This window comes from Camelus dromedarius, chromosome 5 (assembly GCF_036321535.1).
Source record: "Camelus dromedarius isolate mCamDro1 chromosome 5, mCamDro1.pat, whole genome shotgun sequence".
Taxonomy (NCBI): domain Eukaryota; kingdom Metazoa; phylum Chordata; class Mammalia; order Artiodactyla; family Camelidae; genus Camelus; species Camelus dromedarius.
Window position 1 is genome coordinate 19,300,330 of NC_087440.1, and position 22,234 is coordinate 19,322,563.

Sequence of the window (22,234 nt, forward strand, 5' to 3'; positions counted from 1 at the left end):
AGGCCGGGTCCAGATGCTCACAGCCAGCTTTGGCTTGGCCTGAGTGGACATCTGCACAGCTGGACTCAGAGGAGCCAGAGAAAGGGGTAAGAGTGCAGCTGGGGAGGCTGAGAACCTGCCGAGCTAAAGGAGAGGCAGGGAGCAGAGCAGAGAAGCAAAGGTCCCAAGAGGAAATACTTCTGACCCCGATGGGGCACTAAACCAGAGGCTGGACTGGAGCTTGGGGTCTGATCTTCTCATCCCCGGTATTCATGCACAGGCATTCACTGTAGGGTATGAGGGACTGCAGGTCCTGGGCTCCCAGCTCACTAGTTACTTTCCTTTTCCTGTCTCCTCTAGGAGAGGCAGTTTCTGAAGGGTTGGGGTTCGAGGCTTTGTGCAGGATCTGGGATGTTAAAGTCCTGACCGGGACTGACAAGTCCCAGAGGATTTTTGCCTCCTGGGTTCCTGTGTGTGGTCGGGGTTTAGTTCTTCGCAGGGTTGGAGAGTGACGACCAGCGTTAGTGCCTGCAGGGCTGCTAAGTGCCCTAAAGAGTGGACTTGGTGATGCTTCTAAAAGCTCCAGAAGTGCCAACTGTAGGCATGGGGGGACGCCAACTCCCTGTCCCTCACCTACCACCTCTAATCCACCCCCCCCCCCCCGCCCCAGGGTCATCATGCTCCGCTCAAGGCCAGAGGCACCGGTGCTTCTGGGAGCTCTGCTGACTGCACTCCTGGATCCAGTGGGTAAGTCCCGGGCTCCCCTTGCTTCGGGATGTCACCCAGCTCCCCCTGGGAGTTGGGGAAGGGAGAGGTGCAGGCAAGCGGCTCCCTGAGCTTGGAAGATCCAGTCGGATTGCTGCGCTGCTCAGCCAGATGGGAAACTTCCCAGGGCAGCCTAGATGCCGCGCGGGTATCGCCACTTTGGATCGGGTTGGGGACGCTCAGCGGGCTGGACAAGCACGGGCCGAAGCACTCGGGTCCCCGACTGGTCGCAGGTAGACTTGCGTTGAGGGGACCACTCTGACCCACAGGCGGCCAGGACGCACTCTCACTGACCTGGGAAGTTCAGCGCTATGACGGCTGGTTCAACAACCTGAGGCACCACGAGCGTGGCGCTGCGGGTGCGTCCTGTGGTCTGGGGTGCGCGGGCCGGGGTAGGGCATGGCTAGTGGAGGGCAGGGGCGCGGGAGACCAGGAATAAGCCGGGAGAGCGCGCCACCAGCCGCCCGGCTGCCTGCGCAGCGAAATTCTATGCACTCCTGGGGCCAGGAGAACCTGGGGAGGAGTCTCGTCAGTGGGAGTGGGGAGTTTGAAGGGGGCGTAGGGCGAGGTTTGTGGGCTTGCTGAGGACGGCGGACTCTAACAGAGCCTGGCTCCCTACTTCGCGCAGGCTCCCGACTGCAGCGCCTTGTACCAGCGAATTACGCAGACGGCGTGTATCAGGCTCTGGGGGAGCCGCTGCTGCCCAACCCGCGCCGACTCAGCGACGCCGCCATGCGAGGCACAGCCGGGCAGCCATCCCGCCGCAATCGCACAGTGCTGGGGGTCTTCTTTGGTGAGGGCAAAGTGGGAGAACACTGGTGCTGACCTGGCGTTTAGCTCAGCGCCTGGAGAGAGGGGGCCCCTGAGGTCTCTCTGCAAGACCACATGAGACCGATCCAAGACTCCAAGCCAATTCCTGCCTCCACCAAGCAGCACTTCAAGCCTTTCTTCATCTTGGAGGAATTTGAGGGTGTTGATTCAGGGATATTTGCTCTCCTAATCTTTCTCCTACCCTTTACTCCAAACCCAGGAGTTCCACAAACTCCCATTATAGCTCTGAGGGGCCTGAGTTCCCAGTCACTGATTTCCTCCAGATACGATTATAACCTCTTCGCGAAGAGGAAGGGAGAGGCAGGATCTGTTAGGAGATGGGGACTGAATTGGGGGAGCCTTTACATTAATTGCATAATTCTGATTCTCCCAACGACGTTATGAGGTGGGTAAGGAGGGTATTATAACACCGCTTTGCAAATTAGGAAAGAGCTTTAGAGCTGGTGGCAGAGCTTGCACTGGAACATCTGCCTTTAGGCTCTTAAGGAATTGGCGTCAGTCCCGGCCGTGGGGTGTAGCGATTCTCACCAGTTTGCACCCCACGCCCGCAGGCTACCACGTGCTCTCGGACCTGGTGAGCGTGGAAAAGCCTGGCTGCCCAGCCGAGTTCCTCAACATCCACATCCCGCCCGGAGATCCCGTGTTCGACCCAGACCAGCGCGGGGACGTCGTGCTGCCCTTCCAGAGGAGCCGCTGGGACCCCGAGACCGGACAGAGCCCCAGCAACCCCCGGGACCTGGTGAGCGGGGCGGGCTGCGGGGCGGGGGGCTGGGCCCGAGGCAGCTGGGGACAGGCTCCCACCCCCGCCCCCGCCCGCGGACACCCGGCCGGCCCTCGCCCTCCCTGAGCCGCCTCGGCGTCACGACCCCCGGCTCAGCCTCCCGCTGTCCCCGCAGACCAACGAGGTGACGGGCTGGCTGGACGGCAGCGCCATCTATGGCTCCTCGCACTCCTGGAGCGACGAGCTGCGGAGCTTCTCCGGGGGGCGGCTGGCGTCGGGGCCCGACCCCGCCTTCCCTCGGGACGCGCAGGACCCGCTGCTCATGTGGACGCCGCCCGACCCCGCCACGGGACAGCGCGGGCCCCGGGGGCTGTACGGTGAGGCCGCGGGGGCCGGGGGTGGGGGGCCGCGGGGCCGCGGGCCGGGGGTGGGCGAGGTTGCGCCCCCCCGGGTCACACGTGCGCTCATCTCCTCCTCTGCGTCCCCGCGGCGCGTGCAGCCTTCGGGGCGGAGCGAGGGAACCGCGAGCCCTTCCTGCAGGCGCTGGGCCTGCTGTGGTTCCGCTACCACAACGTGTGGGCGCAGGAGCTGGCCCGCCAGCACCCGCTGTGGGGGGACGAGGAGCTGTTCCAGCACGCGCGCAAGAGGGTCATCGCCACCTACCAGGTCAGTTGCTCGTCCCTCCCCCACCCGCACCCCACCACCACGTCCCTGTCCCCGACTCCGCTCCCCCGGCAGACTCCGCTCCCCCGGCAGAGCCCTCCATCCCTGGACAACCCCCACTCAGAAAGAGCCCTCCCCAGACAGCTACCGTCTAAGAAAGCCCCTGAAAATGAGGAGGAGGAAAAGCGCTACTTATGCAGGAGATTTTTCTAGTGATGATTATTTAGCTGCCTGCTCTCTCCATCCCCTGGTTCCTTGTTGGGGACAGGAACCTTCGCACCTCTCCTGTTTGAGTTGCCTCTCCCCGGACTGCCCCTGCCACCTGTCCTGTCCTCCCACCTAAGCCTTTCTTGGTCTCAGGTCCCTCCAGGCCAGCAGCTCCAGCGCTGGCCTCCCCTTTCCCCTGTCTTGACTTTCAGAACATCGCCATGTATGAGTGGCTGCCCAGCTTCCTGCAGCAAACACCCCCAGCATACACAGGTGAGGGGATGGGGAGGCAGAATGGAGATCTTGCAGGAGCTTTTCTGGAGGTGTTGTGGGGGCCTGGCTTAAGGGCTAAATTTTAGTAATCCTGTCTTCTCTCCTCCCAGGATACCGCCCTTTCCTGGACCCCAGCATCTCCCCAGAGTTCCTGGCAGCCTCTGAGCAGTTCTTTTCCACCATGGTGCCCCCTGGTGTCTACATGAGGTGAGGGAGGGTCTGGCTGCAGCGCACAGGCTGAGGTGAAGAATCAGCAGCCTTGGGAGCCTGGGGCCTTTTATACACTCCCACAGTTTCATGGGGGGAGAGAAGCAGAATTTGGTGCCCTGAAACAGAACCCTGGGGTAGGAGGTTCGGTCTTAAAAGGGAAATCCCTCCAGTTCCTCTTAATGTCTGAACTTCAGTTGAGTAGAGCAGGATTTGTCCAGCAGCTGGGTCACTCTCCTCCCTCCTCTCCTTCCTCCCCTGTGTGGACAAAGAGCAACCTCTACCTTCAGTCCTCACACATTGGCAAATCCCTGCCATGTTCAGGGACATTCAGGGGCCACTCCTCTGTATTGGCCAAATCTCCTCTAAGTCCCTCACTCAACTCAACCCCATCTCAGCTTCTTCCTTGAATTCTCTTACTGCATCCTTGATTCCCCTCTTCAGAAACGCCAGCTGTCATTTCCAGATGGTCAAGAACGAGGGTTTTGGCAGCTCCCAAGCTCTCAGAGTCTGCAATAGCTACTGGATTCGAGAGGTCAGCCTGGGCTCAGGGGCAGGGAAGGTGGTCAAATTCAGTCTTGTCACACAGGCTGGGAAAAGCAACAATTCCAGTTTTGGATTGTTGCTGCTCCAGGGTGGTGGGAGATGAAGGGTAGAGTGATCAGAAAATTATCTGGGGACAAAAACTCAAGAGAGTCTAGGACTGGCCAGGGGCCCTTTGTCCTGAGGTACTACAGTGGTCCTGGGTGAGAGGCACTGGATTTGGGGGAGGGGCCTGAGAACCTACCTTGAATATGTTGTTTATTTCCAGAACCCCAATCTGAACGATGCCCAGGCAGTGACTCAGCTGCTGCTGGGAATGGCCTCCCAGATTTCGGAGCTGGAGGACCATATAGTGGTTGAAGATCTGAGGGGTGAGCTCTGGAGGCAGAGGGAATGAAGGCTCAGAGGTCCAGGAGCCCGGGGACCATTCTGGGTTAGTCAACAGACAGATGTAGAGTACCTACAATGCAGGAACACAGATACTAACACACAGCAAACAGCCATTAGAAGAAAACAAGCTTTATTCTAAATTACCCATGTCTAAGTATGTTGGGGGAGGGGTGGCACCACAATTCTCTGGTGCTTAGGTCTCTTTTACCCAGCCCCTTCTTGAGGAGGTGAGACAAGGAATTTACTGCTTGGTGACCAGAACAGTCCAGAGTCTTAGGGGAAGAGTCTTTCCAGAAAAATTGCCCCTGGTCACACATGGTGACACTGACCCCACCCCAAGGCAGGTCACATGCTGAGGAGTACTGGGTATGGGCAGTGCCAACAGCCCAATTCAAGGTTGCTGGGCAAAGAAGGGTTAGGGTGACTGAGCCTGTAGCCTTGTCCTCTCTCCTTAGATTACTGGCCTGGCCCTGCCAAGTTCTCCCGCACTGACTACGTGGCCAGCAGCATCCAACGTGGCCGAGATATGGGGCTTCCCAGCTATACCCAAGCCCTAGAAGCCTTGGGGTTGAAGACCCCACAGAATTGGAGTGACCTCAACCCCAATGTGGACCCTCAGGTCAGGAATAGTGATGATAATTATAACAGCTAAAGCTTTCTTGTGGTGATACTTTCCAAGTCCTTTACATATGTAACTCATTTAATCTACGTCAAGAATATTATAGGGTGTCATTATCTCCATTTCAGCAATGATGTAGCTGGTAAGTCAGTCTTGAAGGCAGGATTTAAATTCAGCCATCAGATTCCACAGTATCCTTAGCGCTACATTGTACCATTCCTGCAGAGTGGCCCCTGGGTTGGGTGCCACTGTCCTGTTTCTTCAGGATCTCTCTCCACAAGCTGGGTGCCCCTGAAGCTGCTAATCACTGGGGACAGGCAATGTGGGTAGTGATGGTCACAGGATATGGTCCTGCCACCAGATTTGTCACCACCTGAGGGGGGCTGCCTAGGAAGAGGAGACTCCCTCAGACCTGATCAGCAAGCCAGGCAGCTGATGGGATCCTATGTTTGAGGGACGGGGCAGCAGTGGCTGCCTTCCCAACACAAACACACACATACTTACACACTCTTCACCTCCTGTGGTGCCCCAGGTGCTGGAGGCCACAGCTGCCCTGTACAGCCAGGACCTGTCCCGGCTGGAGCTACTCCCTGGGGGGCTCCTGGAGAGCCATGGGGACCCTGGACCTCTCTTCAAGGCCATCGTCCTTGATCAGTTTGTGCGACTGCGGGATGGCGACCGCTACTGGTTTGAGAACACCAGGAATGGGTGAGGCCTGCCTGGATTCTGACCTCAGACTCTGCCTTGGCCTGGGCCCCAGAATCTCTGCCTGTAAACAGCCCCCAGGGGCCCTTGATTCCAGCTGGCCCACCACCCCTCCCCCACTCTCTGGGTGTCTTTTCTCATCTGGGTCTCTGGGCCTGAAGTTGCTGGAGACCTGTATCCCCTTCCCATCCGAACAGTTCCTGGCTTTCTCCAACTTAGGCTTTTCTCCATGGATGAAATTGGAAAAATCAGAAACACCACTCTTCGGGACGTGCTGGTGGCTGTCACCAATGTGAGCTCCAGTGTCCTGCAGCCCAATGTCTTTATCTGGCATGAAGGTGGGTGATTTGGGGGAATACAAGCAATGGCAGCCACAGAAGGGACAGAGGTTGGATGGGGGATCATTTGGTGCTGTGCAGGGAGCCAAGCACTTCTGTGTTGGTCAAGGAGGCCTGCATTAGGCCACCTCCCCCAACAGAGGCTGGACTGGTTTGCAGGCTGCACTTGTGATCAAGCTGGGGTGGGTGTTGAGAGATGGAATGTGGAAGAGGACTTTTTGAAGGGAACAAGTTCCAGGGAGGTGGGCTGGGGAAGGAGAGGGGTGCCTGGTCCTCTACAGGAGGGAGCGGCGAGGGGGATGCCTGGCCAGGGAGTGGGATTCTCATGCTTTGAGGTCTTCTGTGCCTCTCCCATAGGCGCGCCCTGCCCTCAGCCCCAGCAGCTCACAACCACAGACTTGCCCTCCTGTATGCCCCTGACCATGATCCATTACTTCGAGGGCAGTGGTCCTGGTTTTGGCATCACCATCGTGGCTCTCTGCTGTCTTCCGCTAGGTAAGCTCTTCACATCCTTGCCCATCTCTCTTCTCCTGGCTCCCCTCCTGACCACAGACTGTCCCTGTCCCTCATTATCTGCTAGTCCGTAGAATTAGCTCCCCTGTCCATTTGAAGCCAGGCTCAGAGGGCCCTGGGAAGGGAGAAGCAGCAGCCAAAGCCTCAGTGAAGCTGTAGGTGAGAGGCTCCCCTCCCCACTGGCTGCTTCTGACCCTTTCAGTGAGCCTGCTTATCTCTGGGGTGGTGGCCTATTTCCGGGGCCAAGAGCGCAAGAAGCTACAAAGGAAAGGCAAAGAGAGTATGAAGAAGGAAGCAGCTGAAGATGGATTGTCAGGTGAGATGGGGCTGAGAAGGGGGGAGGGAGGGAAGGAGGAAGGGGACAGATTGGTGGGGGGTGGCGCTGGGAGAACTAGGTTACAGATGCGGGGAGAAAGCCAGGCATTGGGGTACCTGCTCAGACCAGTATAGTGGAACTTGCCTGAGGGCAGGAGCCTGGCGACCTCTGCTGAACCACTCTGTTCCATTGTCCCTTCCCCAGCGATGGAGTGGCCGGGCCCCAGGGAGAGGAGCTATCCCATCACCATCCAGCTCCTCCCAGACAGGTGCCTGCAGGTCCTGGACAGGCGTCTCTCTGTGCTCCGCACCATCCAGCTGCAGCCCCTACAGCAGGTCAACCTCATCCTGTCCTGCAACCATGGAAGCCGCACCCTGCTGCTCAAGATCCCGAAGGAGTATGACCTGGTACGGCCCAGACGGCCTCCCAGACCTGGGCTGCCCTCACACACCTCCCGTCTCACCACGAGTCCTCTCAGGTCACCCCCTCCTCAACTACAGAGCTCACCTAAGGAGAGGCATTTCTCTCAGAGGTCCCCAGACCCCAGGCAACTCTCCCTCTGACCCCTCAGGACACTCACCTGGCCGGAGTGTGGTTGGATTGGGGGTCAGCTTTCCTCTCCTTCCCCCAATGCAAGGCCCTTTGAGGGGAGGCTGAACTAGAAGCTCAAGCCTTGGCGCGGCCTTCCTCCCTCCAGGTGCTGCTTTTTAACTCGGAGGAGGAGCGAGGCACCTTCGTGCAGCATCTGCAGGACTTCTGTGTGAACTGGACTTTGGGCCTCAACGTGGCTGAGATGGGTGAGAATGAGCTGTTCAAAAAGGCTGTGACCAAGCAGCAGCGGGCCTGCATCTTGGAGGTCTTCTTCAGACACCTATTTGCCCAGGTGCCATGACTGTGCCCTTTGGAGATGTGACCCAGCTCAGGGGTTGGAGGGGACCTGGGCTGGACAGGACCCTACGAGTGGGGTGAACTAAATTCTGCTCTGTGGGCTGGAGACAGACAGCCCTGGTTGAATCCAGGCTTTGCCACTTCCTAGTGCATCACCTTACACATCATCTCTCCTCTGTATTTCAGTTTCCTCATGTATAAAACAGTGACTAAAGTAGTATCCATCCCTTGGGTTGTGAGGATGCAGAGAGAGTCTACATCAGTGGTCCTCAAAGTGTGGCCCCTGGACCAGCAGCAGCAGTCTCACCTGGGAGTTTGTTAGAAATTCAAATCCTCAGGCTCTTGCCCCAGACCTAGTAAATCAGGAACTCTGGGGTTGGGGCCCACAAGCCCCCCAACCCAGGGGATTCTGATTCACTCTGAAGTTTGAAAAACGCTGTTCTACGTATAGTGTTTGGCCCAAGTGCTTGGTACATTGTAGGCATTTAACAAATGGTAGTTATATGTGTATGACTTTTAAAATCAGGCCCATGGCAGCCCTGTCTGAATTGACAAGACAATGCATCTGTAGCCCCTTCCTGCCTGTCCACTTGTGTCTACTGCATCTTCTGTCCCCAGTATAGGCTTTCTCATTTTGCATTCCCAAACTATGCCCCTCTCCACTCCTACCCCATCCCCTGCAACAGACGGGGCACCATTCCCGTTGTCTAAAGATCCTGGTTCTTGGGTCCAGGGAGAAAATGGGCCAGCTGCTATAGATTTGAGTCACCCCCTCTGCAGGAGAGCAGAGACCCAAGTCAGAAGGACCAGGAGCAGCCACCAGGCCTCATTCTTTCTGATTTGGACTTTGGGGAGATGTGAGGGGTCACTGAACTGCTTCCAACCCAGGCCTCACTTCCTTCTCTCCCTCTCTTTGCTGCTGCCCGAGTGCAGGTGCTGGACATTGACCAGGCGGATGCAGGGGCCCTGCCCCTGGACTCATCACAGAAGGTGCGGGAGGCCCTGACTTGTGAGCTGAGCCGGGCCGAGTTTGCCGAGTCCCTGGGCCTCAAGCCCCGGGACATGTTTGTGGAGTCCATGTTCTCTCTGGCCGACAAGGATGGCAATGGCTACCTGTCCTTCCGGGAGTTCCTGGACGTCCTGGTGGTCTTCATGAAAGGTAGGGGGTGGCGGACCATCCCAGGAGCCAGACGTCTTTCAGCAGAGAAGTGACCAGCATCCTCCTCTCTCTTCCCAGGCTCCCCAGAGGACAAGTCCCGCTTGATGTTCACCATGTACGACCTTGATGGGAATGGCTTCCTTTCCAAGGATGAGTTCTTCACCATGATGCGGTATGGAGTGCGATGTGGGGTGCAGTATGGCATGGGCCCCTCCCTAAGACTTTGTGATACTTTAAATAGGAAAACAGGTCAGGTCAGAGGAAGGGAGGTGAGGAGGTTATGTGGCCATCTGCACTGAGAGCTGGCCTAGATATTGCATCCTAGGCACGCAGAGCATCTAGCTTCAAAAGTTTCTCTGGCCACAAAAAAAAAAAAAAAAAAGTTTATCTGGCCAGGCGCCTGCCTCCAGGAGGGTCTATGTCTGCACTGTCAACACCAGCCAGAAGCTTCTCCCTAGTTACAAAAAACAGCCAACTTGGTGATGACCAATAACAAAGCCCACTAACAGCTTTGGGATGCCTTTGCTAACTCTTCTTCTACAGCACACCTAATGCTGTGCTTTACACAGTGAGACGAATGATGCCTGGAGGATGGATGCCTTTGGTCACTCTGCCAACATTAATCACCACGACAGGCAGGAGGAGAAACCTGAAGGTTCTTCTGTATTTCAACCCTTCTCTCTTCCTGCTTCTTAAGCCATTTCTGGTTGTGGTGTGCTGATAAAGACCAGTTTTGAGCTCATAGACTTCTTATTCCTGAAGGCAGTGCCCCAGTAACACAGAGGCCTGCAGCTCTATAAAGACAGGGTTCCAATCTCTCTTTGTTCCCTACTGAATCCACACTGTGATTATCACATAGCAGGCATTCAAGACATAGTTAACAGGATCAGATGAAACAAATGAGCAAACGAATAAATAAAATGCATAAGACAGCCCAGATCCTTTGAACTTTTCTACCCCCTTAAGTCTTCTCATTGCTTTCAGGATTCCCCTTAACTGCCACATCCTCTTACAGTCCAGATACCACAACCGGAAGTGGGCTTCTAAAAGGGCAAGGGTGAAGTGGATTGCAGTTGACCCTTGCTGGGTGTGCTGCTGCAGGCGGGTCTGTAGGGAATCTAGGAGAGGGCCCCTGCCCCCAGGGGCTGAGCTCCCATCTCCTTGTCCTGTACTCAGTGAGGCTGTTGCTCAGTCTCATCCTGAGCAAGTGGGATGATGTGTTTTTTTTTTAATGTGACGACAGTGCTTGCTGTGTCATGTGTGCAAAGGTCTTTTCCTGCTGGACTCACACGAAGTTGCACATTTGTTTGCTTTTGTCCTAAAGCACAGTCTAAGAGTGTGGCCACTGTAACTGCCACCATGGGTGCTGTCAACGTTGGGTGTGGAGGCACTCCTGCCTGTGCCCTGGGGTGTTGGCACAAGGAAACAGTAACCATTGCAGCTACATCTCCCCTCACCCTCAGCTGTCTGTGCCCCCACCGGACTGTGAAAGGGGAACCCAGAGCTGGTGTGGGAGATATCACCGCAAGAGAGTGGGCAGACAGCCTGCCTCGCTAGAGGGCCGTGGCACACCCGGACACGTCCCTGCACTACGTGGACATTCATCCCAGTTGTAGATGCCCTCTCTTTGAGGGCTGCTTTCTCTAATTGGGCAAAATCACTTTCAATTTTGTTCTGCCTCTTGAGCTGTGGTCACCCCACCCAGCTTAGTGTCAGCTGCAGGCTGAATGAACACCTTCTCAGTACCATTTCCCGGGTCACTGGTAAGCACATTAGATAATCTGGGGTCTGCCCCACCCTACACCTGCCTGAACCTGACCTGGCTGGGTGACAGGCTGCCTTCTCTCTGGTCCTCCCCCAGGTCCTTCATCGAGATCTCCAACAACTGCCTGTCCAAGGCCCAGCTGGCCGAGGTGGTGGAGTCCATGTTCCGGGAGTCAGGCTTCCAGGACAAGCAGGAGCTGACGTGGGAGGACTTCCACTTCATGCTGCGGGACCACGACAGCGAGCTCCGCCGCACACAGCTCTGTGTTAAAGGTGGAGGTGGAGGTGTGTGTGTTTGGAAGGAGTCAGGGAAAGGCGTGCCTTCAAAATGAGAGTTCCTGGTGCATAGCACCCAGGTCTTATTTCTCTCTTAGTTTTTGGTGCTCAGTACAGAGTCAGGCATGTGTAATCAAGAGCGTCACAGACAGTTGCACAGTCTATGCACAAAGATGCCCCTGAGGGATCAAGGGTGGGCTGAATCCTGCCTATATGCTGCCCATCAGCGATGCATATTGGTTTGGGGTGTGTCTGGCCAGAGGAAGAGGCCCTATTTTCTTTACACAGAGGATCTGCAGAGTTGCATCTGGCTGGAGGGGGTCCCCTTTTCTAATTGCATAAAGTCACCACGTCGTCTAGCAGTGGCTGTCCTGTGTACAGTGGGTGCTTGGTATGGGCAGGAAGGCTGGAGGAAGAGATGAGGACATGACCAAGTCCCTGGCAAGTGCTGTGGCAGCCTTTCAGGGACAGTCTCCTCCCCTCACCGTGCTCCCGGGGAAGCCTGTTCAGCTTCCTGTTTGTCTCCCCAGGTGTTGGAGACATCTTTAAACCAAACATCAGTTGTCGAGTCTCATTCATCACTCGGACTCCCAGGGAACGGTGAGCAGTAATCGGGCACTAGGAGGCACCTTGGCTGAGTCCCCTGCAGAGAAATGAAGGAAGTAGGGCTGTCAGAATCAGCCCCTGAGTCAGACATTTGCCTTCTGAAAGCAACTCTTGGCACATGGTCGTTCCCAGCCTGAATTCCAGCTGCCTCACACACATACCCCTTGCTACTCAGCAGCCTGGCTCTCTCCCTGCTCCTCCAGGACAGAATCGTTCTACAGAACAGATGACCAGATCATATTCATTCCTTCTGCCTTGCCTCCCATCTGGCTTCTCTTTTACCAGTTTTTTATGGGCCGGTTCTGAGGGCAGAAATGGGTCCCAGGATCTCCCCCCCCAACCCAAGCTTTGACCTGGCAGTTCACCTGGCTGCAAAGACAGGAGGAGAAAGAGCCCCATTTTCCTTTCCTCAGCTCCTGCCCTCAGGGAGTACAGCTCCCTGCTTCAGAAGCCCCAGAGCTGGGAGGCCCTGGGCTGAAGAAGAGATTTGGCAAAAAGTAAGTGTTTCCCTGACCTCTGGCCCAAGGAGACATGGGGAGAAGTCTCAGGGTCTCTGGCCTGCCCACACCTCCGCACACAAGGGACCGTCCTGAGTCTCATTCCATGTGCCCCTGACCTGAGTGGCAGGCTATAGGGCTGAATGACTCTTAAACCTCTTCCAAACTCTGCCCCCTAATCTTCAGGCAAGGCACCTAGCACCCAGATACAACACCAAGATGGCAATGAGGGGTCTCCTGGCTCCTGCCTGCTTAGGGCAGAGCAGTGAGACCTGTGCAGGGAAGAAGAGGGAAGGACAGAACAGGCAGGAGGGAGAGGAGGTGAAGTAGTGGGGAGACAGAAGTGTGAGTGGATAGGGCAAATAAAGATGAGAGGTAAAGGTTTAGCAAAGTGGGAGTCAACCCTCAAAATGCTTTTCCTTTCACCTGTTGTGGCCCACCCTGACCTCTGCCAGATCACCAGGTCTCCTTCACAGGGTGGCATTTAAGAGAGGCCGGGGCACCCCGACCTCAGGCCGACTGCGTTCCTTTGCTGCAGGGCAGTGGTGTCCGCTCCCCGGCTGTACACAGAGGCGCTGCAGGAGAAGATGCAGCGGGGCTTCGTGGCCCAGAAGCTGCAGCAGTACAAGCGCTTCGTGGAGAACTACCGGCGGCACATAGTGTGCATCGCAGTCTTCTCAGCCATCTGTGCCGGACTGTTTGCAGAGCGTGCTTACTGTGAGTTCCAGGTTGAGGGCAGTGGGAAGGGAGATGTGAGAGCCTTCCGGTTGCTCTTCCCACACCTCCGCGTCTGGATGGGGGAGCCCAGGTGCTCTGACTTAGGCCCAGGCTTCTGGGCCGTGCTGATCTACCTCCTCTCCCCACAGACTATGCCTTTGTCTCGCCACCCTCGGGCATCGCAGAGACCACCTTTGTGGGCATCATACTGTCGCGGGGCACGGCAGCCAGTGTCTCCTTCATGTTCTCCTACATCCTGCTCACCATGTGCCGCAACCTCATCACCTTCCTGCGAGAGACCTTCCTCAACCGCTACGTGCCCTTCGACGCAGCCGTGGACTTCCATCGCTGGATCGCCATGGCTGCCGTTGTCCTGGCCAGTGCGTGGCTCCTGGGCAGGCTCACCACTGCTGCAGCCCCCTGGGTCTAGCTGTGGGGGAGGCAGTGGGGAGACTGGAGTCGGAGATAGAGTCAGCCCTGGGAGGCAACTCTAATAGGGTCTGTCCCTTTTAGTTCTGCACAGTGCTGGCCATGTGGTGAATGTCTACATCTTCTCTGTCAGCCCACTCAGCCTGCTGGCCTGCATCTTCCCCAGTGTCTTCGTGAATGATGGGTCAGTTCTGGGGAGGGTTCCCCTTGGAACACTGGGGCAGGAGGCCTAAGGGTACAATAGAAAAGAGGTAGATGGCTCTAGACCCTCCACTCTCTCACTGAGTGAGGGTGAGAAGCCAGTGCCTTGGGGAAGCTGAGAGGTGAATTCTCTCCCCTCAGAAAGGAAGTTGGAGGTGATTGGCCAGGGAAGGAGTTTGGAGGTGAAGTTGGAGACTCTTTCCCATGTGTACCTGACATACAGCTTGCCTATCATCCACTCACTGGGCAAACATTCATGAAGCACATCTTATGTGTCCATCCAGGAGCCAGAGAGTAGGGATGCCAAGATATGTGCAGTCATTCAACAAATATTTATTGAGAATTTACTCTATGCCTGGCATTGTTAGAACATGGTATAGAGCATGGGACAAGCTTCCTGTCCTCATGGAGCTTACAGAGTATGAACCAAGCACTCAAGGAAGCAAAGGTCAGCCACACAGTAGGAGAGTTCTGGGTAACACAGGAGGAATAATTGCTGTGAGATCAGAGGGTGGAACTGCAGGAGGCTGGGTGCCATGTTCTTTGGAAGGTTCCCTGGCCATCTGGGTAGAAGCCCAGCAACTTCTGCAGTCAGGGCCAGCAGAAACAGAGTCACATTGTGACAGTAGTGAAGCCCCTCCTGCCCCAGCCTGAGGCTCTATGTGCTTTTACCCCACAGGTCCAAGCTTCCCCAGAAATTCTACTGGTGGTTCTTCCAGACAGTCCCAGGTAGGGTATGGGCTGTATGTGGAGTCTGGGGGTTCTGTCTGAGGACTTCTGCTTTTGTCCTCATCTTCTCATGACTGCACACTTGTCTATAGTGGTCATAGAGTCCCTCCCCAGCCTCCAGAGCAAGGCCCAGCTCCAGCTTCTTTGGGCAAGCTGTTCTGGGAGCCTGGGAGGAACGAGGGAGGTCAGGGAAGGAGGGAAGAATGGGGGAAATGCTCTGTTGTATTCTCAGCCCAGGTTGAGGTCCTGAGACTACTCTCTGACCTTGTCCCTGATGCACCCAGGTATGACAGGAGTGCTTCTGCTATTGGTCCTGGCCATCATGTATGTCTTCGCCTCCCACAACTTCCGGCGCCGCAGTTTCCGAGGCTTCTGGTTGACCCACCACCTCTACATCCTGCTCTACGTGCTGGTGAGGACTTCTCTGGGCAGGGCCAGACCATGGGGCAGAGATGAACACTCACGATGGGGGTAGGGAGCAGGCTGAATTGGACCCAAGATCTCAGACTGAGACCACAGTGTATGGAGGCTACGGCAGCCCCAGCTACCCAGTCCAGGCCCAGAGCCCAGGAAGGGGGTTTGGCTGGGCCTGAACTACACTAACTGGCCATGTTTCCAGCTAATCATCCACGGCAGCTTCGCTCTGATCCAGCTGCCCCGTTTCCACATCTACTTCCTGGTCCCGGCACTAATCTATGCGGGGGACAAGTTGGTGAGCCTGAGCCGGAAGAAGGTGGAGATCAGCGTGGTGAAGGCAGAGCTGCTGCCTTCAGGTATGAGGCTCAGCCTGACCTTGGGTGGGGAGCCCTGAAGGTCAACTCATGGGAGGTGGGGAGATAGCTCCCCAGGTCTTTTACCCCCATTGCTGCTTCTAGTAGCTTCTCTCAGACCCCTGCAACTTTCCTGATGGACCTGCCATCCCCAAAGGGGCTGTACTTTCCCCCCAGGAGGACAGGAGGACAGGAGGACTTGCAGACAGTAAGAAGTAACCATGAGAAGAGGCAGCTGAAAGTTTAGGGACAAAAAAGACCCCCACGTGTGTGGCCTGGGTGTAGGGCTGGGAACCATACATCCGTCTCCCATTCTTTCACTCAGAATAACCCCATTCAGAGACAGACAAATGGCCTAGACTGCAAGAGTCTGTTGTTGAGAGTCAGTGCTGGCCAGAGTGGGGATTTGAATCACTACTGAGGTTGGCAGAAGATGATTCAGCTGTCATGGGGCCATCTAACCTTCAGGACTCACATAGTAAGAAAATCACCCTCACTTCAACTTTACTTCAGTGAGAATTACTTAAGAAGCAAAGTCTCAGCATGGTGTTAGCAGCCTTTTGCACCCTCCAGCACTTGCAAATCTCCTTTTTCCACACAAACAGACCTGAGACTCAGTCGTGGTCAAGCAACAAAGAGTTTTCAGCTAAAATTTGATAAAATGTGATGCCTTCAATTTAGAGCACATGATACTGGTTTTCCACCCACCTTAGTGATCTAAAGTTTCTTGTCAAGGTAAATTGAATTGAAAAAGTAAGTCAATTTAAAGAAAAACATTAGATAAGTGACAGTGCAGGAGGTGTACAGATATGGCCTATCACAAAGGTAACCCTCAAATGGTGAAGTTGTACCTGGAGAGCCCAAGGTTCCGTGTCCCAGTAGGCTGCTACCCAGGACAGTGGTGTCAGGCCTGGGACTTCGCGGGAAGTCTCAGGAGGAGAGGAGGGGCTGGAACAGGGGAGCAGAGAAGCTCAACTCTTGAGTTACCCAGGAAGGAGAAAGGGGATCCTCCAACTCTCAGTTCCAAAAGCCCTACTCATTCAGATCATGTGACTACTCCCTGTGCCTCAGGGAGGAGGAGAGGACAGGGTACCTACCGGGAACAAGCCCTCTGATCCCTGCCTCTCTCTGCCCATGACCCTCAGGAGTGACACACCTGCAGTTCCAGCGGCCCCAAGGCTTCGAGTACAAGTCAGGACAGTGGGTGCGGATCGCCTGCCTGGCTCTGGGGACCAACGAGTACCACCCTTTCACAATGACTTCTGCGCCCCACGAGGACACGCTTAGCCTGCACATCCGGGCAGCAGGGCCCTGGACCACCCGCCTCAGGGAGATCTACTCGCCCCAGACGGGTGACAGCTGTGCCAAATATCCAAAGGTGCTGAGACCCAGGCCAGATGTGCCACATGCTCCCACATCCCCTTAGCAGGCCTTGGTCCTGCAGCACCAGACTCCCCACTGTGTCCCTTTCTTCCCTCTATCCAGAGATGGATTGTTCCAGGTGATGCTGTAAGCCCCCTTCTCCATCACTCCATAAAGCCACCTGCATTTCCCTGCCTCCCATTTCTGGCTTCAGAACTGTGGTGGTGCTGAACTTAACTCAAACCCACTTCCCTCCCTACAGCTGTACCTTGATGGACCATTTGGAGAGGGCCACCAAGAGTGGCACAAGTTTGAGGTGTCAGTGCTAGTGGGAGGGGGCATTGGGGTCACCCCCTTTGCCTCCATCCTCAAGGACTTGGTCTTCAAGTCATCCTTGGGCAGCCAAATGCTCTGTAAAAAGGTGAGTGTCTCTCTTTCATTCTTTAAAGGAATGGGGACAGATGGCCCAGTTGTGTTCCCACATCACAGCAGACTAGCATGAGAAAAAGCTCCTGGCCCCTGGACACTGGGTCTTCTGGGACAATTCATATCCAGTTGTTCAGATGCTAAACATTTGAGGGAGGGTAGGAGGTGTAGTCAGAAGGGCCTCTGCTGGGATCTGTTGGCTAGAAGCCTTGGCTCAAGTTGGTGGGTCCTGCCAGAGGTTTGGATGGTCTAGGGCTTCCCAGCCTCTCAGGTGAAGGCATCTGGGTTGGAGGAACCTTGAGAAGAGCTAAGTCCAAGCTCCAGCCCTGTGTCCCCAGATCTACTTCATCTGGGTGACACGGACCCAGCGGCAGTTTGAGTGGCTGGCTGACATCATCCGGGAGGTGGAGGAGAATGACCACCAGGACCTGGTGTCCGTGCACATCTACATCACCCAGCTGGCTGAGAAGTTCGACCTCAGGACCACCATGCTGGTACGTCAGGGCTGGCCAGGCCAGGCAGCTCAGTGGGTATGTGGGTTGGCAGGGAAAGGCAGGATGGCCAGGCTAGGGGGTGGACCACCACCTGGACTAGGAGCTGACGCTGGCTCTGCCTGTCTGTGACTTTCCTCCTCTACTTCTTCCTCCAGTACATCTGTGAACGGCACTTCCAGAAGGTGCTGAACCGGAGTCTGTTCACGGGCCTGCGCTCCGTCACCCACTTTGGCCGCCCCCCCTTCGAGCCCTTCTTCAACTCCCTGCAGGAGGTCCACCCAAAGGTCAGTCCCACCCCAACCCAGCCTTCCCCTGCCAGGACATCCTGCCCTAAAGAAGCCTGCAGCTGTGTCCTGAGCAGAGGACACCAGGATGGGGTCAAACGTTGGAGGACAGCTTCAAACCCTGCCCCATACCTCCCCAACTCAAGCCTCCTCCTGAGGGTCTGGGGTTGATGCCCTAGTCATTCCAGCCAGGCTTGAGAAGCAGCTCCCTCCCATGGAGTGGGCATCTCAAGCCTGTAGGCCTCTCCTCTGCAACCACTACCCACCCCTCAACCCTTGGCAGGTGCGGAAGATTGGAGTGTTCAGCTGTGGCCCTCCAGGGATGACCAAGAATGTAGAGAAGGCTTGTCAACTCATCAACAGGCGGGACCAGGCCCACTTCGTGCACCACTACGAGAACTTCTGAGCCCACCCTTCTTGGTTCCTGATCTCTTCCTCGACTACCCCTACCAGCAGTTTCTGTCAGAATTCATCTCAGGCCTCAGCTGGAGAGCTAGGAAGGCCTCTCCCTCATTGCTCCATCTGTCCCACGCTCTGAGAAGGTAGAGAAGATCCTTCTAGCTCAAGCCACAGTGGGCTGTGGCAGATAAAGTGGGGAGGGGACAGTCCCTGCCTGTGACAACTGTGGAGGTGAAAAGATACAACAGCATTTGCCTCCAATAGGTCCCCATGTCTATTTTCCTTCCACAAATTAATGTACTGCTTTGGTATTTTCTTGCTAGGCATTTGAGGGAGGTTGGGATGGGGACACCTGATGTGAACAGAGGGCTCAGAGTGAGAAGTTCCTCAGAGCCCAGCTTAAAATCCCTGATGCTTAGAACTTGGATAGCTTCACTACCTCTACTTAGTCTCTGAGAACTTTCCTCCAGCCCTACCCCCAGCCCCTTCCTGCTCTTAGAGCATCAGGAACCCTGAGGAGAAACCAGGATGTCCTGATGTTCCTGGTGTGGGCCAGCAACATCATCCTGACCTCTTGGCCCCTCTCTGAGCCTGCCAGAGCAGCTGCTCAGCTCTGGAACCAGCCACTTTGCCAGTCATCCAGATTCCCCCCTCAGTTCCCCACCTCCACAGGAGTTGGATGACCAGCTGTCCCAGTTGGCCCAAGACTTTCCCAGTCTTAGCATTGAAAGTCTCACCCTAGGAAACCCCCAGTCCCCAGCAAATCAGGACACTTGGTCACCTTCCACAGGAGCCAACCTGAGATATCACCTCCATACTCTTTAAGACCCTTCCTTTTCCTTCTTCAACTGGTTCTTTCCTCAAAAGCTGGGCTTTAAAAAAAAATTGGGGTATAGTTTGTATACAATAAAACGTACAAATCTTAAAGTTACCATATACTACATGTGTTACTACTGCCCAAGTGAAGACAGAGAACATTTCCATCACTCCAGAAACTTCCCTTCCAGTCAACCTCCCCCAACTCTTAGAAGCAACCACTGATGTGACTTCTATCACTATGGATTCATCTGGTCCTACTGAATGTACTCCTTTGAAACTGGCTTCTTTCACTCAGCACAGTGTCTCTGTGATTCATCTCTGTTGTTGTGTGTATCAGTAGTTTCTTCCTTTTTTATTACTGAGTCATATTCTACTGTAGAGATATACCACAGTTTGTTTATCAGTTATCCTTCTGATAGACATTGAGATTGTTTCTAGTTTTTGATAATTATGAATAAAGCTGCTATAAACATTCTTGGAGTTATCTTTTGGTGAACATAACGCACTCATTCCTCCTGGGTTTGTATCTAGGAGTGAAATTGCTAGGTCGTACAGTCCTCTGGCCAACAGGACCTGTGGCAGGGAGAGTTTCAGGCCAGCTCCACATTCCTGCCCCAGGCTCCTCTCTTTGTTGGTCTTAGCCTACCTCTTCTGCCTATAGCTTCCAACCCTCTGTATTGAAGGAATCTCTCTGACAGAACTGGAAGGACACCAGATGAGGAGCCAAGAGAACTGGATCCTAGTGCCAACTTTACCTATAAGTAGCTACAGAAGAAAATCTCTTCACTTCTCTGACCCTGTTTCCTCATGTATTAAAATGTCTGTGCAGATATTAGGAAGATAGTGATACTGGACCAGAAAAATACACATAGGAAAATGTACGAGAATATATTATACAATTGCAATGTGTGATAATTACTAATCTACATAGTTATGGGCCTCCAGCCCTCCTGCCCCTCACTGGGTATATAACCAGCCATTAATCCCAAACTCTGTTCCCTTAAGTCTCAGCCTTAGCTCAGACTTAGCCCAAATTTGGCCTATCAATGCCTTCCTCATTCCTTTCTAAAGACCACTCAGAATGTTTACCTATGTCATCCTAAGTCATCTATCCTTGCTGGACTAAAGAATGCTGTTAACATGGCTGTCATTGTTGCCCATAATATTCTCAACTCACCCTTATCCATTCGCCATGGTTGGGCCTGAGTATGGGTTTCCTGAAGATTCCATGATCATTCTTGTCCAGATCCTAGACAATGCCAAATGCATGTCCAGCAGGACAGAGAGATGTGCCATCATGATCTTCAGTAGCCTCAGGTGGCACTCAGCCTGCCTGGCTTCAGTCCAGACTCCACACCCCAGCCAGCTTCTAGATGATAGCCCTAGGCGTGTATGGATATGACCCAGCTGCTGTCTAACCTGGCCCAGATTCCAGAAGGCAACCGTTGCTAGGGTAAAAGTCCAGGACTTACAGGGAAGATAGATGTTTCTTCAGCCAGACCCTTCATCAGAACCTTAACAGGCTCCAACCTTCCTTGGACTTTGAGACCAAGTTTTCTTGGGAAGTGAACTGAGAGGCAGGATCAGGCAGCTGGCAGGTGATATGCCTCAGTATTGAGAAAACGAGGTCACGAACTGCACGATTTGGTGTAGGGGAAGGTCAGAATCTCAAAAACATGCAAACAAGGGAGGCCACGAAAATGTCTGAGAAAGAGGACTAAGGAAGGATGACTCAGACAAAACTCACAGAAACTTTTATATTGATAGTGTAAAAGAAAGAAAAACTTCTCTACCTCAGGGCACAGATATAGGTCTCAGGCTCCAGGACAAAGTCAACCCAAGCCCTGCCTCATAGGCATAGGAAAGGGGATGAAGATGGAGCAGTGATGGAGAAGGAACCAGGGATTCGATGGAGATGGAGAAGATGAAGATGACATTGGATGGAAGGGCTTCAGAGTCAGGTGGGAAGGGAGTGGACGAAGATGCAGAGGTACTGAGGCTGAGCTCTGTAGGAAAGACATGAAGGCTAGCTCTTTGCCTTTTTTTCTAACTTTCCAGACCCAGCGTGTGCACCAATTGAGAGGGTAAAAGTTGACAATACGTGCTAAGAACTTTTAAGTAAGAGGAGCCAATTCAGCATAGTAGTTAAGAGTGAGGGCTCTTGAGAGGGGGTATAACTCAGGGGCAGACTGTGTGTTTAGCGTGAATGAGATCCTGGTTCAATCCCCAGTACCTCCATTAAGAAAAAAAAAAAAGAGTGAGGGCTCTTGAGTTAAACTGGGTTTGACTTGAGTCAATTTGGTCACCAGCTGGATAACACTGAGCAAACAAAAGAAACTCTCGGTGCCTCATTTTTCCCCTTCATGAAAGGGGGTTAATGTGAGTATCTGCTTCATAAAGTTTGGGAAGATCCAAGGATATAATTCAATTCAATTCAACAAATATGTACTAAGTGTCTATTAGGTCCAAGGCCCAGGCCCAGCTCCCATGGAACTTAGATGTTAGTGGGAGCAAACAGGTAAGAAACAAGTAAAAAAAAAAAGAAAAGGAAGATACAATTCCAGATCATGATAAATAGCTCTGAAAATAATAAAACAAGAATCTGACAGTGAGTCACTAAAGGGGACACTTTAGGTAAGATGATTAAGGGAAGGCCCCGAGAAGGTGACTGTAAGATTTTAACAACTGATGCACGCAGAGCTTGCTGTGTGTGTGCCCAGTGCTGTTGTGAGTGCTTTAGATGTATTAACTCACATAGTCTTTAGAACAACCTATGAGGTAGATGCTACCATTCTCCCATTTTAGTGATAAGGAAGCTGAAGTACAAAGAAGAAAAACTTGCCCAATATTGCCCAGATGGTGAAGGGTTTAGGTTTGAGCCCAGGTTTTAACCAGAGAACATGCCCTTAACTACCACTTCATCTTGCCTCTCAAAAGCAGGCTGCAAGTGGTCAGGCGAAGATAGTGTATCGAGAGAATTTGTGCCTGGCACTTGGTCATATTATTGTTGTTGCCGTCATTGTGATTATTGTTATGAAGAGAAGTTGAGGCTCCAGAAGGCAAAGCTCCATATTCTGAGTCTGGAGTGTTTGGGGCTTGAGTGATACTAAGTGACTTGTTCTGTTCCAGATCCTGTACTGACTGCTTCATTCCCTTATCTCTCCAGAAAGGGGCAGGTGGAGGCCTGCCCTGCTCTCTAGGAACACCAGGCCCCCAGATCAGCTGGAAGTCACTCCATCCTGACCTTGCCTGGAATGTGCAAGGAGAGCTGACCATCACCCCTCCCAGTCTCCAGGAAGTTGTAGAGGGCTCAGGAATCGCTCCAGATGACTTCACAGGAATAA

At 54.1% G+C, this 22,234-nt stretch overlaps 1 protein-coding gene across 1 annotated transcript; it reads left to right on the top strand.

Moving 5' to 3' along the window:
* The first annotated feature begins 39 nt into the window (after positions 1-39).
* On the top strand, positions 40-19,356 carry DUOX2 (dual oxidase 2). Its single transcript, XM_031453133.2, has 34 exons — positions 40-86; positions 650-726; positions 1,014-1,103; positions 1,373-1,537; positions 2,127-2,314; positions 2,472-2,673; positions 2,796-2,962; positions 3,379-3,439; positions 3,550-3,646; positions 4,091-4,181; positions 4,458-4,560; positions 5,035-5,198; positions 5,731-5,906; positions 6,123-6,241; positions 6,599-6,736; positions 6,957-7,070; positions 7,275-7,477; positions 7,768-7,953; positions 8,892-9,117; positions 9,196-9,289; positions 10,979-11,166; positions 11,688-11,757; positions 12,177-12,260; positions 12,799-12,977; positions 13,127-13,357; positions 13,491-13,590; positions 14,287-14,336; positions 14,621-14,748; positions 14,956-15,109; positions 16,252-16,484; positions 16,731-16,889; positions 17,233-17,388; positions 17,544-17,672; positions 17,956-19,356. Exons 2-34 carry the CDS (start codon positions 657-659, stop codon positions 18,076-18,078), a joined length of 4,638 nt encoding a protein of 1,545 aa, XP_031308993.2. The 5' UTR covers positions 40-86; positions 650-656; the 3' UTR covers positions 18,079-19,356.
* Positions 19,357-22,234: the final 2,878 nt, after the last annotated feature.